This window comes from Dendroctonus ponderosae, unplaced genomic scaffold (genome assembly GCF_020466585.1).
Source record: "Dendroctonus ponderosae isolate FM_Combo_2020 unplaced genomic scaffold, Dpon_F_20191213v2 Dpon_F_20191213_6, whole genome shotgun sequence".
NCBI classification, from domain to species: domain Eukaryota; kingdom Metazoa; phylum Arthropoda; class Insecta; order Coleoptera; family Curculionidae; genus Dendroctonus; species Dendroctonus ponderosae.
The window spans coordinates 4935270-4954538 of NW_026018814.1; the positions used below are offsets into that span (position 1 = coordinate 4935270).

A 19269-nucleotide genomic window follows, 5' to 3' on the forward strand; every position below is an offset into this window, starting at 1 on the left:
ACAAAATACTAGGAATATTTAAGGTAATTAGATAAACGATCAAATACATTTTATTCTAAATAATAAAATTATAATTTAATTCATAAAATAGCTTACAAAATAGTATTTGCAATTAATTAAATATTATGTGATTTAAAAAATAAAAAACGAATTATTTCTTTATCATAAGACAAAAACAAGCACTAGGTGTTTACTGCAACGCGCTTTCTTTAACACGCAGCGCTAGCTTCTATAGTGCTTATTCTGTGTATCGATACTCGTGAATGTCCCTAGACCTGACAGCTACCAGTAACCAAAACAAACCAATTTCAAATTTAAAAACATATTTAACAAATTATTCACAATTTTATTGACTGTATAAAGCTAAGTGGAATAATTTGTAAATATAAGAATATGGACTTCTTAGACGTGGCTAAACATTTAAATGAGGAATTGCACAAAAAACTATTCAAGCTCAAAACTGCAAACTCCGATGGGTAAGTAGCAATAATATAGTTTGCAACTTTTTACACCCATTTATCAACTTAACACTTCCAGTTTGCTACTTAGCATCATTCAATCTTCCAATCGAAAAAGCAGTAGATTTAGCCACAGTGACTTTCAGAGCAATGGAAACCTTTTAGCAGTGGCCAATAATGATGCACAAGTTTACATAGTAGATTTCCTCCTGCATAAGTGCTGGAAGTTAAAAAAACTCGAATCTTTAGTGTGTATGAGGTTCTCTGAATTCAACGATAGACATATTCTCGCTGCTAAATCTAATGGTATAATTGAACTGATAGATATTGATTCTGGAATCGTTGAAGCAAAACTGTTGGGCCATCAGCATCCAGTTATGTGTATTTCATTTGCTAATACGAATGCGTGTATTTCATCTTCTAAATATGAAGCAATCATTTGGGATCTAATAAGTTTCAGCAAATTACAAATGCTATGTTTGGAGAAGGATTGTATATTGAAATTTGTGAGTATTCTACTTACTATAAACAAATATAATAATTTGTATCATGCTTCAAAGCTGCGAAAGCTTATGTACTTAAAATAATTTAATTCACAATTTGGAGCAACAGGAATATTTCGCAGATAGTTTGTTGCTTTACAAATACGCACTTAAAGTATTTGAAAGTTTTCACTTTGCATTTAAGCAAAGGAAGCTATTTCTTTACCGCATTTATAATGTATAATACACGACACGAAGCTTAATAACTGAGATCAGATTGTTACTTTTATGAAGTCTTATTTGTATTGCTTTTATAACATGGCTTTCATGTTCATCAAATTTCACAAAAAATTACTCTTGTAAACATTTTCAGGGAAGAGTACCTAGAATATTGGCACGTTCTTCCCAGATTATTCTGTAAAACACATTTTTCAAACTTCTAGGTATTGTTTGTTCCAATTTCAAACCATATTCTAGTTTGTTACAAAGATGATGTAATTCAGATATGGCAAAATGGCAGCTTTGAAAATTTAAAGCAGTTTCAGCCCTCAAATTGGAGAAACCATTCAATCAAATCTTTGTGCTTTACTAGGTTTGTAGATTGTTGCGGTACAGTAAGAATCGCGTATTATTATTACAAGTATTATCCGTTTTCCCAGTTCATAAGTTGTGGACCATTAGTTGTTCTATCGGTAGCCTGAATTCTAATGATCCACGGCATAAAAGCTTGTAAAACTTTTCAACCGATTCTTTGACTGACCGTAAAAGCCTTCATATCCTGGTAACAAGCGTTTTTTATTTTAGAAATGGTAAAGTTATGGCTGTAAGCGGATATGTTCCAATACTAGCTTTATTTCAGTTAGATAGTTGGAAACTACTTAAAATAGTAAATCTTCCCAGTTACATACATAGTGTAAAACAAATTGAATTTATTCCGCAAAACTTTGACGGCGGATTTAACAAGCTTCTAGCAATTTTAGCTGGAACTGGAATAATATATTTTTACAACATTGAAGATAATATCATAATATCAGAATTAAAATCGCTGTGTGATATACTCAGCTTTAGCAGTCCGTCTGGCAATGTCCAGTACATTTCCTGTTTATTGTGCAGCGGGCAAGTAGAAATCTATGATACAAGTTTATTACTTTTTAAAAACGAAGTAACTATTACGGAAATAGCCCGGGACGACACTAAAAATTCGATACAGAGACCAAAGCTAAAAAACTTTTCGAAAAAACTAGATATTTCGGAAAAATTGCAGGTAAGGTGGATATTTTAATTTTTTTATTTTTACGGATGAATTTGTTTTAGATAAAAAATATTTTGGAAATTGATAAACTCAAATTAATTATAAAAGAATATCAAGAATTTCCAGAAGCATTTCGAGCTACGATTTGGGAGAGAATTTTGAGACTGCCTAATAATGTTCAACAATATAATGGAATCATAAATCATATGACTCTTGTTGCGTTTAATCAACTGCAGCAACAGTTTCCTCTTGAGGACAAAGTGTCCATTAGGTGTTTGAGGCATGTGTTAAACAATATTGGTGTTTGGTGCCCTTTTTTTACACAAGTGGAGTTTTTACCGATTTTTCTATTTCCGTTTGTAAAAGTGTTTCATAAGAAGCCCATTGCTTGTTTTGAGTTGTGCTGCACTACCATAAGTAAGTCCTTTTAGGCAAGCTTGAGCTTTAGTACATGATTGCCTTGCCTTTTAGTTAATTGGTGCCAGCATTGGTTCGAATATCATCCCTTGCCCCCTGTTAATATTTTGGCAATTATAGACAATATGTTAATGGAACACGATACAGTCTCTCTTCAACATTTTGCTGAGAATGATATAAAACCGATCACATATTCGTGGTCTCTTTTAGAAACAGCATTTTCGGAGGTTCTCACGAAGCCTGAATGGCTTATATTTTGGGATCATGTTTTTATAAACGAGCCTGGCTTTCTATTATGTGCAGTAGTCGCTTTCATATCCATGAACAGAAAGCAATTCTTTTTGCTCAAAACAGAGGACGAGTTTTGCAACTTCTTTCACTCTCAAAGACCGATAGAGTTTAAAAAGTTTCTTAAGAAAACTTACTTTATCTTGAACAATACTAGTGGTAAAAATCATCCCAGGCAATATCTTAAACCGTTCGCTTCTTTGACTTGCGGTATTTATCCGGCCTTTGACGAGTACCCAAAAGAGATCATTGATTTTCAAGTAGAGCATATCAATTATCTTGAAGAACAATTAAAGGAAACTGAAAAGCTTAGAGAGCATGTTTTACGGCAACAGCAAAAACAGACTGAGATTGATACTGATCAAAAAAATGAGGAAGAGCGACGAAAAATTGGTAAATTTCAACACGGCGGACTATTTTTATTTATTTCTGGTGTGCTTATTTTCATAGCGGTAGAGAAAGCTTGCATCGAAAATATCAAATCATATCAGCAAAAACTTAAGACGCAGCAAGAGGAATTGAAAAAGATGAGACGTGAGTTAGTAAATGAAGAGAACGCAATTATCAGACACACGGAAAATAAATTAAAAATTAACAAACATCGAAAAAATGCTGCAGCCATGGAATTATTATCCGATGGGTTGGATATGACCGAAAAATCTAATGAGGTAAATAGTGGTTTTAATGGAGAGTCTGGTTCTGTAGTTAAAACTTATGCTCAAAGGCTCAACACTTGTCGATTGATGATTAATTAATTGCGACAAAAATTGCATTTTATGTACAAAAATATAATAATTGTCTGAAGTCTATATTATAATATTCAGAACCGAGATGGCTAATGAAAAGTCTGTTTACTTTCGCGTATATTATAAAAAAAAACGTAAGAAAATCGACACTTATGTATGAATTCTGTAGAATGACTGCAGTTGATTTCATTAGTTTTACAGGGTTTACACTTAGTTAAATTTTCAACGTATTTTGTAGATAAATGTGAGTAATCTAAAAGAATCATACAAACTGCAGCAGTTGGGCTTGTTTAGGAAAAGCCAACTAGTTAGCAAATACGGAAATGGCGATTCTGACAAGTCCGGATTTACTGATTTACTATTTTCTGCTCACAAGGACACTTTGCTGCTGAAGCAACATATTGAAAAGGTAAAACTGAACTTCCGCAGCGTTTTGTTTCTGTTCTACGGGCTGTTTTAATTTCAATCTTTTTGTTTTTTATTCATAATCGAAAATCATTCTCTTTTTCGTTTGGAACATTTTTTTATTTGTTATGCTTTCTCGCACCTGCTGCCGTTATCGAAAGAAAAAACCGATCAATTTAAAAATTCGCAAGATGTGTATTTATGAGTTTCAAGTTGAGTTCAATAATTCACAAAAAAACAAATAATTATAACACAAAACTAAAAAAATCTATGGAAAAGTCTTCTAAAAATCACTCTGTAGATTCTCACGATCATTGATCAATGATGTAAATTTATATTTGTCCAAATGGTAGGCGCTATCAAAAGAAAACAAAAACACTTTGAAATTGTAACATCCGCAGATCGGAACTAATTACTTCCATGTGTACATGATATTTAGGAACACTATGTGGCTGAAAATTTACAATATTATTCTTGCAAGGTATAAAACAACGACTTAACTAACAACAGAACAAAATCGCTTTCAGTATTGTGTTCGCTTTTATTCTTTACCTCAATAATAGATAATTTACGGTGTCTACGGTGGTTTTCTAATCCAATTTTAGGCCCAAACTGATTTACACTCCCCCAGAAAAGCTGATATTGCTTTAACTATGTCAGCGCTGGATGATTTAATTAACCGAATAAAATCTGAAATAGATGTAGATAGATTTTCGACTAACTACAACAGTGTAAAGGAAAATATGAAGGTAATTTATCCATTCTTAATCAGCATTCGATAATAAACAGATTTGTTTATGTCCTATAGTTATCTGTAAAACCTATAATTACATTAAATATTGTCTTTAAGGTGCATCAATTAGAAAAAGAAACTAAATATTTACAAAAGGAAGTCTCCCAGTTATTGAACGTTTTAAATGGGAAGCGAGTTGTCGAAGACTCTTCTTCAAGTTCTAGTCATCAATGTTCTAATCAAGGCACGTGTCCAAATAAGACTGTTCGATTTAGCACTAGTAAAAGCTAGAACTTTATATACAATATTATATATGTTTTATACTTAATATGTCTAGAATTCTGCAGTTCAAGCTTTTAAACTTGACTCAAACCGCAGGTGAAAAAAACATATTAGAATGTATTTCGAAAACAGGTGGGATACGAATCTGACGATGCGCCAGTCACAAAATTGGTAAAAAATTGTGTTTGGCTTCTTCAGTGGTTTCATTTGCGCACCTGCCATTAAAACACAACTAAGAAGCTTTACATTTTGTACAAACGTAGCACTTCTGCATCCGCATCCGCATTAAATGCTATTATAACTTTTTTTATACGTGCATAATATGTTTGAGTGTATTGTAGTCTGTATTTATTTTCCAAAGAGAAGAGTACAAATAAATTTATTCAAAGAAATCTTCTTCTTGAATCTGCACCTCTTTCGCCCTACCGATAACACATTGCCAGGAACTGATCTTTTGGCCCAATTCTTTCATTTCTATATCACTTCTCTCGCTTACTCGCTTCCATTTTATCATTTCCATCGATATATTTTCGACGTGTTCCTTGCAAATATTTTCCAAAGAGTTACACATTTCCCAACGTTTGGGAAATACTTCTTCAGTGCTGCAAATGTGGCTATGGAGATACCGAATATCCTCTTTCGATTCGGATATTTCTTGTTCTAAAGACTTCACGAGAGTGTTAATGTTTTGAGCTTGTTTATGAAAATACTTTTCCGGTGGGATGTTAACATATTTTGTTGCGCTCATTAAACTGTCGTTGCTCGTTGCAAATGGAGTTGAATCATAGTCGTAATCGCCACAGCCGCTATCCACTACCTTTTTTACTTTTTCTTTGTCCTGTTTGTTTAATACAGTATCTTTCCCTAATAACGCTCGAAGTATGTAATTGGCCATGCTGTACTGGAAAAAATGCATCTGAATTTAAGTGAACATGTAGCAAACAATACTTCAGAGTTTTGCCAAATGTCTGACTTACATCAATATTTGCAGGTGGCATTTATCGTTTATAATGCTTCATAATCTCGGAGATATTAAGAAGTAATCTAACATTTTCATTTCAAATTAGATTGTTTTTTATGGTGTTATGAATCTATCGTATTTAAAGATAAGTAAAATAAAAAGAAAATCAATTGCTGTAAGAGGAATAGAAATTATTATTATTTTTTAAATGTTTTATTATATTTCGGACACGGTATACATTATTAACACAGCGGAACATAACTTTACAAAAGTGCACCGAACAGCTTTGAGCAACCTCAATTATTTAAAAAATAATAAGTAAATCAAAGGAGATTAGAATGTTTATCGTTACCCATATTCTCGTTATACTATGAATCCATAAAAATAGATTCACGTATAAGTATTGAATAAGGTATTAAAAGAAATACCCCTCTTCCTATGATAAGAAATACTTACTTAATAATAATATACTTATTTCGATAATTACTAAAATACAACCAATACATTGACCCAAGAAAGTCTTTTTTCAACCGCAACATTCTCGTAACATCTTGTAAATAAAACAATTACGATCACTAAAAACTCCTACGTAATAAAAATTACTTTGCATAAAATTGTAATTTAGCTCGTGCATGTTAGTTTATTTAAATCTAAAGTCATCAGATCAAAAAAAAAACAAGACTTACATCACAGCCAATTGTATACGGTATACTAACTAATCTACGCATCATCATTAGGAATATCAAAGTCATAGTCTGAATCTAAATCAGAACAGACAAAATAATATGGACCAGCTTCATCCTCGTCTGAGCTAGAATCGCTTATATTTAGATCTAAAGGTCTGTATTTACTTTCTTCTACGTCTTCCTCGATATTAATTGCCGATATATCGTAATATATTTTTAGTACTTTTTCTTCAGAATACAATAATCTAGGCCATTCACTTTCCTTCATTTTGGTTAAACATACCCGAACTTCAGAGCCAAGTATTGCGTATTCAATCGACTTTTTTACCTTGTCAAACAGCAATAAGTTGAGCAAATATTCTTTTTCCTTTTCGGTTCTAAAAATATTATTGATTTATTTCAGTTCAATTTCATTTAATTATGCTTATCATCTTACCTGAACTGGAAGCTTTTATTATGCTTAACAAACATTTCCACATTTTTCACATCACAAATTCTAATACTTAATTTGATCTGAGTTTTTGTTTGCGACCAATAAACTTCTGGCGTAAGATAATCTACCGCGGGAACTGCTTTAATTGCTGGTAATTGATTTGAAACTGCACTACTTTGTGCTTTGTCTGTAGTATTAAGTTTCTTCACTGGCAACTTCATGTCTATCATAAAGTCCACTAAATTAAACACTTCACAATCGAAAGCGTCTAAGTCTAAGTCTCCTCCATTATCTAAAATTTCAAATAAACTAGTCTGTAACAATTCCTATTAAGAAAAAACGCACCTGGGCAAGGAACACTATTTATATCATCCACTAAATCGTTTCGTTCAATTTCCTCAATATCATCATCTTCCTCATCATCAGAGTATTTCACTTCTGGTAAATCAAAATCTTGAATTTCTTGATCATTAGATAAAGCAAAACCACAGTCAACCAGCAACTGGTTAATTAAAACTCGTCCATATAATCCGTCTTTAACAATTGTCGAATAGGATCGTTGGTTCTTGACTACTGAATTTTCTTGCTTTGAATCAATCTTAACGAAAAGCGGTCTCAACGTCTCTTCATCTAAAACAGTATTGGAACGTTTTCTGAATTATGCAATTCGTTCAATCGATTTTTCAAAACATACCTTCTGTATATGCCATTCGGTACAATAAATCAGTTGCTTCATCACACCACTCCGTTCCTAAAGGTTTAACACCATACATTGAGCACTGAATGCTTTGGAATGGTAGTTTTAAAATTAAGTCGTTTGTGATATGCTTTAATACTGAAATTTCCTGTTCTACGACGTCCCCATAATCGACTGATAAAATCTCAGCCTTATCCCCAAGTATTTTGAGAATATATCCCCGTGCATATTGACCATTTACTTCGTCTCTTAATAAGCAGCATTTACCAATTGAAACATCTTTCAGTATCGGATAAAATGGTTTCCGGATTTCTATCTGAATGTTTTCTTCTAAATGCTCCAATCTGAAAATATGTTATGTTTAAAAAGACCAGAACGTTTTCGTTTTCTTGGAGAAAATTCTTACTCTTTGGTAAACTTGTTTTGTCTCACATAAAATTCGAGAGGACTTCTGGCAAACGTAAATATAACTTCGTGAATTGCCTCTAAATCCAAAAATGCCCAGTTTGGTTTCACTTGATCCACTTTAACATTTTTTACAACTGGCCTTATTATTTTATAATCCGGTAAATCGATTTGGGCTGTTTTACATAATTGATATAGACGTTCTAATGAATCCCTGCTCTTAATGGCTAGGCCTTGCTTGATCTGGAAGGAAAAATTTAATAGAATGTTTCTGACAAGAAAAAACCAAATAATATTAAAACAACTGGTTTATAAAAACAATTCTTACCAGTTCTCTTGTTAATTGAAATCCAATGAAAGGTAACTTTTTGTCATGCATTACACGGTATTCATAAACATCGTCTATCCAGAAAGTCATTGCTGTTTGCAGTACAACGGTTCCGATCATAACAACATCGTTACAGTTCTGGTCTACTAACATCTGGGCTTTTTTTCTTGCCAATCTCGAGAATCGTTTATCTTCGAATGGCGGGATGAGATTTGCAAGTTGCACTTCATAGCCTGATAGGAAAAGTATTGTTTGATTAACTCCAAATTACTTATTTCATTATCATTTTGAAAACTTTCAACAAATTCACTAAACATGTGACCTGAACTGAACCTTCCTCGGGTTAATAATTCCATAAACACTCAACAGAAACGGTTTGCTTGAGCAACTCAAAACTTACTATTCCGGTGTTAGTTTTGCGTTAAAATATCAGCCATCAATGTATACTTGAAATCGCTGAAATTTAATTCAATTGTTGTACTTACATTGTGGAGGCATTTTCTTTAACTCTTCAGGCATCTTGAATAATCCGTTCAATGCACTTGTGCAATAAATCCCTTTATCCAGGAGATATACCAATGCCGACTCATTTACCTCTACTAATCTACATCTAGAATACTTGTCCTTATCTTTATATAAATAAAGATGCGATATTACAGGAACAGTAACATGATGGCAGTCAGGTAGCTGATTTAACGCGTTGGTAATTTGATCCGTCAGATCTTCGAATTTCTGCACACTTTTGCCTTCTAAATCGAGATGTTCCAGAAGTTTGATGGAACAGCTAGCTCCAGTGATCATTTTGACTATTTTGAATTTAAGAATTCCGTTTTGAGGCAAGAGATCAGATATATCTAAATCTTTGCGCAAAACATGTCGATTTTTGCAGTGGAGCGATTCGCATTTACCAAACAACTTGATAGTTCCACAAAGTTCAAGATTCCTGTCTGCACGGTTATTTTGCTCCTGATTTTCGAGGCCCTGTAAAGAATGTTATGAATTTAAGTTACTCTCCTAACTCTAACCCGATGAAGCGTGCCGTTCTATAACAAAACCGAGCTAGAAACTTCCTAAAAATTTCAGTTTTAAATATAGCAAATAATAATTGTGATTCAATATTAATTGATCCTATATGAGCTATATACTTAATTAATTTTTGTAAGAGTAAACCTAAAACTTTTGATAAAACTATAATGTCTCCGAAAAATGCAAACACTTCTGGAAAACTTACATCTAAATTGTACAATTAAGTTGTATCATACCTGAAAGTAAGCTTGGATTTCTTCTGGAAGCGCCTTTTCAAGACCAGCAATTTTGATGAAGTTTCTGAACTTGGACATTCTCGCTTCACAATTTTCATCAATCAACACAAAACTACTTATTTCGATTTTCCTCTGAAACAGACATTTTCATTAATATTTAAATAAAAATAATATTTTTATTCGTATTTTACTTATAAATAAATCATTATTAATCAACAACTATTTGAAAGGGGTATAATATAATATAGATAATTCGAGGCACGATTTTAAAAAGCTGTGCTAATAATTTAGGAGTCCGGTGGCAAAATAAACATTTACTCAATAACCTAGTGGTTATCGTGTTATTCAAGATTTAAAACATCTAGTAAGAACCGCAAGATATGTAATTATTATTGCAAGTGGGCTATTTTAAAGTTGGCTTTAAAATTCCAGTTTGCGTTATAATATGCAAGCACTGAAATAAGTTATTTTTATTCATTTATGAAAAGCTATTTAGTTGTATAAAAATATTTTGTCGTACAAACCTCTTTAGTATCTAAAGGTGACTGGATGTTTTCCAAAAGGCAACTAAATCTCCTGATGAACTGAGACCAGGAATATGGCAAAGAGAAATGGATTAACATATGGGCATTGGTTATTGTTATTATGTTATAGATATCATCCGTACATAATAATACTGAAAAAATAAGTCATTGAAATATTTGCTTTAAAGTACGTTATGGTTTAGGTTACCTGAGAAATCACCACGATATTTATTAGTCCACACCTTTTCAAGATAAAGAATATCTTCGTGCTGAGTAACACCTGAAAAAGATGTAAATTCTATGCCTTTCAGCATCAGAAACGTTTGAACATCATCTATTTCATCACGATTGCAAATTATAACTGATTTCGTAAATTTGAAGGTGTCCTTTAATAGGTCTAAAACACAAAACACACGTGTGAGTTTAAGGAAAGATGCAGAAAAAAAGATACTTACTATGCATAAATTGTTCTTTGCAGCTAGCTTCCAGAAATTGCATAGTAAACTTCATTTTTCCATAAAGGGCAGCTTCCAAGTGATTTCCTATGCAAACTATAGGTATCTTGTTCAGACTGAGCAACATGTTTTCGATTTCTGGAGTCCAGTGCCGAGCGCACATAATTAACTGAATGGATTTTGGACAATTTCTATTCTCTAAAACCTAAATACAAACTTATAATATTTTAGTAGACGAAAATATGCTTAAAAATATACCTGGTTGCTGTAGTTTATGAATTTTTTTATTAATTCGGTTTGGTCTTTCAACATTACATCTGCATCTTCTAAAGCTAAGTGACAAAGTCGCTTAAAATTTGTTGCTCTAGTAGATATTAAACTTGACAAAACTGTGGGCATTGTGATAAGTACGTCAATGTTGCTCTGAAATAATGCATTTAAATATGACAATTTTCTGAAAATTTTGATCCGACCTACAATGTTTCCGTGTCCTGGATATGTCACCAAGCTAATCCTTCTATTTTGTTTACCCAAAATCAGCCAAGTTAGATCGTAAATATCTTCACACTTTTTCGAACTGCTGCACATAATTACCACTATAGGCCCACCTCCCATTTTGTTGAGTTTACTATATCGCTCTTCTTTCTCCATAATGAATGATATTAAAATGGGGAGATACGCCATGGTTTTGCCTGATTGCGAATCGTTTATCATAATAACGTTTTGGTTGCGAGTAATCGATGGGAATGCATACATCTGAATTCTTTTCGATTCCTTGTAGTTGATTTTACTGATGTTTTTGTAAATGTCTGCGTGAATGTTGATGTTGGCCACGTGCTTGATTGGAATTGGTATCGAATCACTAAAATTACAGGCATATTGTATAGAAAAACATTCTTCTACGAAACAAAAAACTTTTTATCTTAATTATTGAATATATGTGAGTTGAAAAACACATTTTGAAATGATACAGAAAATGCATCATTTAAAAAAAATTATTTTACTAAACCTAAAAATAGCACGTTGTTTAAAGTGGCATTAATAATGATTCTTCTCAGCCAAAAACAACGCATTTTTACATCGACTAAAAATATTACTTCGGGGTTTTTTCATTGCTGTCCTTCCTAATAGATAAAATAGGAATCGTCACCTACCGACACTGAGGCATTTTAGTTTTAATTGAAGACAATCTTAAATCGAGCAATGGACAGAATAGAGAGGATTTTAAAAATCACGCAAACAATCCACAATAATGTTGCAAAATAAACGAGCTGTAAAATGTAATAGAACTTACCCGTGAACAAGAAGTTTTCGACACATAGCTTTTTGCATTGAAGACATGCCCTTGTAATCAATAGCCAATATTTGACTTTCTATCACTGCACAAACTTCAGACTCAGACTTCAACAACAGTGGAGGTTTAATTATTTTCTCTAAAATATGTTAATTAAAAAAAAAACTCATATAACTCAAAATAAAACTTTGCATAATTGCTAAATCTGAATATAATTGGTATTATTGAATATATAATATAAAAACAAAGCTCTGAACAGGGAATTGCTAGTTGAGTGTACCTTTTGATTTGGAATGTATTGTCAATTCGTCGGACGGTGTTTCAAAGCTAAGAGGAACATCCCAGTCATCGTTTTCCAAATCAATTCGACATTTTACACAAGTACATCCAGAAACTAATTTGCAGAAATCTTGCTTGGTGAAAATATTGGCTGGTTCATATAAGTTGGACTTGTGGTTGTCGTCCGTTTTACTTTCGGCCTCGGTAACTGATAATTGATCGTCAGTAGTAGATTGACTCTTTAATGGAACCTGTGACCAATTTAGTTCTTAATATTAAGATATCTTCCATTAAGCCAATGATAAATAATTAATAGGTAATATAAACGTTTTGTGCGTAACTTATATTTTTCAGAACAATGCTAGGCAGTTATTAATGAGGAAAGTGGGCATATTTTGATGACATCATATGATTTTTTTTAAATCCAATAGAACGTGGTTTTGCATGCTGGGAGCATGACTTGAGAAATTAAGAGTTGATAAATTTGAGTTGAAATCCTGGGCTCATGAGCTGATTTTTGCCATTTTATTGGTGAATCCATCAAATTTAAAAAATATTTTAGGAGTAATCTGTTAAACTTCCTAACTCCGCTAAGTGTGACAACAAAACTAGTTTTTCTAGACACCTCATAAATCACTTCATCACAATTAATGATAGGAATTTCCGTTAATTTCTAACAGAACGTTTTTGTGTACTCTGAGAGCACGACGTGATTACATCTGCATATTGAATCTATCAAATTGTTGCCAAAAATGTTGTGGCTATTTCGATATTGTTTATAGTATAGAGATAAACTTAAATTTTTAAAAACATAACTCGCATATTGTTAACACATATTGTTGAACACAAAACCAGCTGAAATCGGGGCTCAAAAATCACAAAGGTGGATGTAAATGTTCCTGTATTTTTTAAGTTTTGCGTCATCTCATCAGAGAAGAAAACTGAACTAGATATAATATATAATAAAAAAAGTGTTATTCAGTTAGTTTCAACGGTTCCGTGATGATAAAAATGAACCTTCAGGCACCTCTATTTGACTTGACACTAAATTCTTAATTTCGTTCAATCCAAATGGTTCTTTAACTTCGACTAATTTGACGCGATTCGGCGATAGTGTTTCAAAGTGCCTATGCCTTTAAAATTTTGATATTTTTTTCTACCATCTTCGAACAGGGTAGTAGTAGTGCCAGTCTTCAACTCAATATTCTAAAAACTTTGCTCAAGATCGTCTACAAATCAATTTCAAATCGGCTGACCTTAGTTTGGTATATCCGATCCGGTATCGAAATTTTTGGAAAGGCTATATAAAAAGCTACAAGTTTTCAGCCAAACTTTTAATAATACTAGCTTTTCAATACTCTTCACATGCTGTAACATTTTCATATTATTATCGGTAACACACCTTTATCGTAAGACAGTCATCATCCGATGCCGACCTAATAGTATTGTTTTTTTCTGTTGCGGAACTGTTCGTTCTGGTACTTGGAACAGTTTCAGAAGTTTTGATCTTTGTTTTTGAAACTTCAATGCGTCTTTCCATGCCAGCCGGGAATAAATTAGGACATTTCCTGGATTGTTCAGGAATCATTTCGGCAGATGATACGGAATTTTCTGTAATAAAAGTAACAAACATTTAATTTTCTAAACGTCGCTTATAAATTTTTTAATAATTAATATTACTATAAAAACTATGCTGAATAAGTAAATAGCATATTTACAACGTTTTCTTCTGAGCTAAGCAAATGTACCATGTCAGCAAGAAAATACTATGAAACTACCGATTAAAACTATGAAATTACCTGATTTTGAATCCATACCAGTAGGCTCCTCAAATGTACTGCTGGAGTCAAACTGTTTATTGTTGGAATCTGCATGTTGAAAAATTAAAGATTCGATTAATCACAAAGCTTGCGAGAATTTTTCCTGATCAAGTGAAAATAATATAACCAAAACTTTAAGAAAATTATTGAATCGTAACCTTTATGCCTTTTACCAAATGTATTTGGATGATTATTAAGAACCACACATTTAAAAACATTGAAATTTTCTTTAAAAATTACTGAAAAATGAACATTTTACTCGGAACATTTTATTTAAAAATTACCTTGTTCACTTTTGCCTACGCAAGTGGAAGTCCTCTGCTTCGACCTCTGACATAGAATTAGTTTCTTTCGAATATCCACGGGCCGTTTTTCCAACGGCTTAGGAACATATTTTTGAGGATCATCGATTATAGCTTCAGCTTCTTTCTGAGATGTTATCGAATTCTGTTCGTTTTTTTCATATTTTGTAGCAGCTATTAACTTCTTGCGGATATCAGGTTTCTTAATTTCTTTCACTTCACTGCCCTCACATTTTCTTGTGCATTTTTTTTCCTCTAATAACAGTTTGAGTCGATAAGGCAAATTCTTAGGCTTAGTTTCTGCGTGAGCACAATTGGCTTCGTCAAGTGGTTTTTCAATGTTTATTGGGTTTATTGCGACATTTTTAACAGTTTGCTCAGTATCACTCGAGCTAGTTGAAAGAGCTGGAGACCGAGATAACAACTTCCGACGTCTACCATTTTCCAGAGGAGTCTACAAATAACTCTTAGTTTCATAGACATGCCGATTTGGAATTCTTCTATTTGTATGAATGAATTCGAATGGATACTTACCAAACTGCGTCGGTCCATTTCTTCCAATTCCAACTCAGATAATTTATCGATAATAGTAGAATTTACATTTGGAACAGATGATGGACTTTGAGACAATCGTTTTTGTGCAATTTTAGATGTTTGTTGAATAGCCGCTATATGCTTTTTAATGTATTCTTTGGTGCTATGCTTTAAATCTGAAATAATTTAATAGATGATTCGCAAAATTAAAACATTTATGAGAAAAATAATACACTTATTACATGACATAAGAATCATTCGCGTTTTTTTTGTACGCTTAATTAATTTAATAAAATTTATTATTATGTATATAACATACATTGACTGGTTAGCAACAAACACACATAAGAAAGTACTTACTTTGAAACAGAAGATCATTGATTGTGGCAAGTTGCTTCTTGCACAGCTCTTCGGATAAACGATAAACAGCGCCATTGTGATAAATTATCAATTCGCCAATTAGCATATTCTCGAAGTTTTCTACAACTTCCAATTCCAACTTGTCGTAGTTGGAGAGCAAATCTAAACAGCATTCAATTACACCGGCGGAAGGCGCGATGGATGGTACACTTCTTGCAAATTTTGTTGTCCGAAAGTCTAAATGCTGAAATATGACTTTTCATTAATTAAGCACTCAATTTATTGCAAATTTAAAAACATTTTAAAATGTGCTCAATTTTGGCTACTCTGATTTGTTACCAACTAGTTTGATAGTGATATTCCAATTTTCTGCTGATTTTTGTTACACATTATATCTTTGGATCAAAAATGGAAATCGTCTGGATTCGAAAGTAACTAGCGTGTGTAACTAAGCACTAATTGTGAGTGGATCATGGGTGTATTTTTAACGTGGTAGATCACACAACAGCTTGTTCAGAAAGGGTTAGAGATATAAATTTTGAAGTTAGTCGAAGAAAGAAGCAGGTTTACTGCACAATTCAAAATACGCAATGCAAGGGATAGTTTTTGTAAAGAAACTTAAAGTGTCGAGCAAACGATTGAAAAATTAAGACTTTTGCAAGGCGAATTATTTAAAAAACCAAAGTTGATATTGTTCGTGCTTTTATGAGACACATGGAATACTTAAGAATAATTTCAGCATATGTAGATTGCAGAATTAAAGACACGCTGGTTTCATTTTTTGTCTATCTCTAATTGCAATCAGACGATTTCATACTAATAAGACACCAGGAATTATAAAAAATAATCGAGAGAAAAATGCAAATCTTAATTAATTATTAATAACTAATTATACTTCAAAGCTTCAAGTCGAGTCATAATAATTGGAGGCTTCTACGATACGATTATTAGATGTTAACTCGAAAAACTTTGCTCTGCATGATTTTGAAGCCAAAAAACAGTGCGTGGTCTTTAAAATTTTAAATGTTTTTCTGTACGATCGCGTTAATCTGAGCTTTCAATTAAACATTGGCTTCCTAACTTGCGAAAGAATAACATTTTACGTTGGTGTTCATTTGGGAATCACAATTTGGACAAGGTTAGTACTTACATCTTCAAGGTAGCAGATATTATTCAAGCTGGCTGCTTTGCATCTTGCAGTGGCCTTTTGAATTTCCAGAGGCAATTTGAAAATTGTATTCGTTTTGATTAATTGTGCGTGATCAACTAACCAACAGAAAAATATGTTATTACTATTGTTTTCGCAGTTGGACGAATCGACAATAACTGCTCGGGCAAATCCTGGTTCGTGTATAACTCCAACAATCTGAAACCCAAATATAAAAAACCTGTAAGTCCATATCGTATTTTAACTTGTGAAAAATGTTCTTATAATAAAAAGCACCAGTAAGTATTGCAAAAGAATGAAGGCCGTAATGCAGGGTAATACAAAGTTATTTGTAATACTTTGAACTTGAATAAATAGTAGTATCAAAACTTGTGCACATATTTCAATTTAATTGTGGCGACGTTTTTGCTAATTTCAAAATTTTTTAATCGATTTTTTCAATTTAATTGCGGGTTACAACTCTGCTCGGTGTTTCAAAAGTATTTTCCTTATGATAGATTGTTAATGTTTAAATACTGGTTTTGTTTTCTAATTATTTAATAGATTTATTTTTTAAAACCCGAAGTGCTCGGCACAACTTCGACATTAAACAGTTTCGGGCGTTTGTTTTGCTGAGCGCTTTGGGGACGACACTGATCTTGAACAAAAACTGATTATTAAAGAAGTGCAGAGTATTTTTGCGTTCAATCAGTATTGTGGCCAAAGGTCTCATCAAAATATTGGCACTAAACACTCGACACTAACTGCATAGCAAAAAGAGAAGTTTAGCTGGAACTAGAAAAAAATGTGTGTTTTGCCTCTACGAAAATTTCAGCCATTCTCGCAATGAGAGACAATGGTTTCTTTATGAACTTTTATAAATTGAGCCCTCAAACTGAAAGTGTTTCAAGGGAAATTAGCCAATCTGTTCTGCATCTTGCAGACTTTCTCCAACTTGAACTTGAACATACTGTTGGATAATCTGCTTTTATCCCATCGATTTATTTGGAACTGTTATAAAATGACACGTGATTGGGGCCATCTTTGCCTAGAATATCGAGTTTTGGCCTTAACAGTTTCAAACATGCTTTTTGCAAAAGTAATGTACAATCTTATATAATTTGAGATTTTAGGAAAATAAGTTGCACATGCACATATCCTGTATTTTCTAATAAACATTTTATCGTAAAGCATTTGCTTCTACTAAACTCGTAGACGTTATTAAGAGAAGTTACCAATATAATTGAAGAACATGTGGCGACTAAGACATTAGCACATTATACAAATAAAGCATCAATTTGCTCAACGATTTCTTTCAAACTGAATTGCTATGAAGGTACTTTGCTATATCTAAAAACTGAAAGCTATGAAGGTACTTTGCTATATCTAAATCAGTAGAATAAGACTGTTACCTCATCTGAACCAACTGAAAATAGGGCTCCCTGGTGCTGCTTTCTGATGCGAGCAGATACATCGCTAAGAAAATTAGCTCTGCTATTACCTATCAGTTCTGTAGTCACATAGAATATGTGTGGGGCAATAAAATTGAGCAATTCGACTTGAACGGTCGTCATGTTGCAGCTAAAAACTAACTATTTTAATTCCCAATTAAAAACGGCCATGCAAGATCCTCACCGAACGTGTGATGTTTAAAACTACAAATCCTTTCAATTTAGATTATCAAAGCAATACTTTTAAAACACTAAATCAAACAGCACCTCTAATTCCAAAGATAAATGTGGGGTAAATCCCAAGCAAAGAAATAAATAAACTTAGAGAAAAGTCCTAAGAGAAAGCTGCTTATTTTAGGTTAGTTTAACGACATTGTACATTGTTTAAGATATTCGCCAATTCAGCTCTGATTCAGCTACCGATGGGGGCGCTGCGAAACGTAAACAAATACTCAGCAGAGACCACAGATTATCGAACTATTGACAGACACTCTGTACCAAAGATAAAGACAAGTAGAACTCAGCACAGAACACCTCTGAACTCGTACTCAGTGAGTGACATATAAACAATGACCATGACAGAGCACTAGAAATGAGCTAAAGCGTGATTTTAAAATCACTGTATTATTATTATTATTTTTAGGGTGAAAGTGATTTAAGTGTAAATTATTTTAAGGATAACAAATAACTATAGCATCTGTAACTAGCAACTGGCCTACATATTTTGTAAACCCACTCTAAAAATACTAAAAATATTGTGAAAAAAAATTAAAATAGGAGCGAAAAAACATTGTTTTACACGACACAAAGCGCGTATCATGTTAACTATTGGCGAACAAGATATATTTGATTTAAATTTTTTATCTGAAAAAAACTTTAACATTAATTTAACGATACCGAAATAAATTATGCTGGCAATTTTAAATTACTTTATAAGTAATATATAAAAAAAATTAAATACTTTTATACCTAACCGTAATAAGCCAATAAATTTAGCAAATAAAAGAAGTAAATAATGAGCGACATTATTTTTATATTTCGGATACGTTATTGCACTCTTAATCACGCACTTTTGCACTTTTTCCTCAGTTTCTTCGCGAAAATTCTTCGAATTTATTGATTTTGTGGGGTGTTATTCCACACAGTTTTTGGGGTTACATCGGTATTAAATTAATACATTTAATGCATACAATATTGTATCTACAACATAGAACACAACCAAAAAGAATTTTATATTTTCCAAGTTTCCGTACACGGGCGACTGTTTC

At 32.6% G+C, this 19269-nt stretch overlaps 3 protein-coding genes across 4 annotated transcripts in view; 2 read left to right on the forward strand and 1 right to left on the reverse strand.

The window, feature by feature from the left end:
• Positions 1–19269, forward strand: part of LOC109540636 (elastin) — a 109952-nt gene that overhangs the window by 34266 nt on the left and 56417 nt on the right. The gene's annotated exons all lie outside the window — the stretch shown is intronic.
• On the forward strand, positions 258–5106 carry LOC109540597 (TBC1 domain family member 31). The gene is made up of 10 exons (XM_048667412.1): positions 258–476; positions 538–964; positions 1384–1532; positions 1745–2204; positions 2255–2609; positions 2664–3290; positions 3348–3565; positions 3882–4052; positions 4654–4797; positions 4899–5106. Exons 1-10 carry the CDS (start codon positions 394–396, stop codon positions 5070–5072), a joined length of 2808 nt encoding a protein of 935 aa, XP_048523369.1. The 5' UTR covers positions 258–393; the 3' UTR covers positions 5073–5106.
• LOC109540657 (putative ATP-dependent RNA helicase TDRD12) lies at positions 5395–18539 on the reverse strand. Of its 2 annotated transcripts, none has more exons than XM_019909098.2 (23): positions 18186–18539; positions 17963–18142; positions 16554–16769; positions 15404–15647; positions 15044–15219; positions 14492–14963; positions 14187–14255; positions 13790–13998; positions 12389–12638; positions 12109–12247; positions 11292–11676; positions 11073–11237; positions 10815–11019; positions 10568–10756; positions 10360–10511; positions 9836–9967; positions 9059–9554; positions 8574–8806; positions 8247–8488; positions 7838–8184; positions 7489–7773; positions 7147–7435; positions 5395–7087 (listed from the first exon to the last, which is right to left on the reverse strand). In XM_019909098.2, exons 2-23 carry the CDS (start codon positions 18122–18124, stop codon positions 6745–6747), a joined length of 5400 nt encoding a protein of 1799 aa, XP_019764657.2. In that variant the 5' UTR covers positions 18125–18142; positions 18186–18539; the 3' UTR covers positions 5395–6744. The 2 variants fall into 2 exon arrangements, with proteins under 2 accessions (XP_019764657.2, XP_019764656.2); XM_019909097.2 differs by having other exon boundaries at positions 17963–18131; positions 18186–18538.

Coding starts and splice junctions, on each gene's coding strand:
- LOC109540597 (XM_048667412.1), top strand. CDS start 394: ATGGACTTCTTAGACGTGGCTAAACATTTAAATGAGGAATTGCACAAA. Junction 4,053..4,653: donor TGAAGCAACATATTGAAAAG/GTAAAACTGAAC, acceptor ATCCAATTTTAG/GCCCAAACTGATTTACACTC. Junction 4,798..4,898: donor GTGTAAAGGAAAATATGAAG/GTAATTTATCCA, acceptor ATTGTCTTTAAG/GTGCATCAATTAGAAAAAGA.
- LOC109540657 (XM_019909098.2), bottom strand. CDS start 18,124: ATGACGACCGTTCAAGTCGAATTGCTCAATTTTATTGCCCCACACATA. Junction 16,770..17,962: donor TTTCAGTTGGTTCAGATGAG/GTAACAGTCTTA, acceptor TTTGGGTTTCAG/ATTGTTGGAGTTATACACGA. Junction 7,436..7,488: donor AAATAGTGTTCCTTGCCCAG/GTGCGTTTTTTC, acceptor TTGAAATTTTAG/ATAATGGAGGAGACTTAGAC.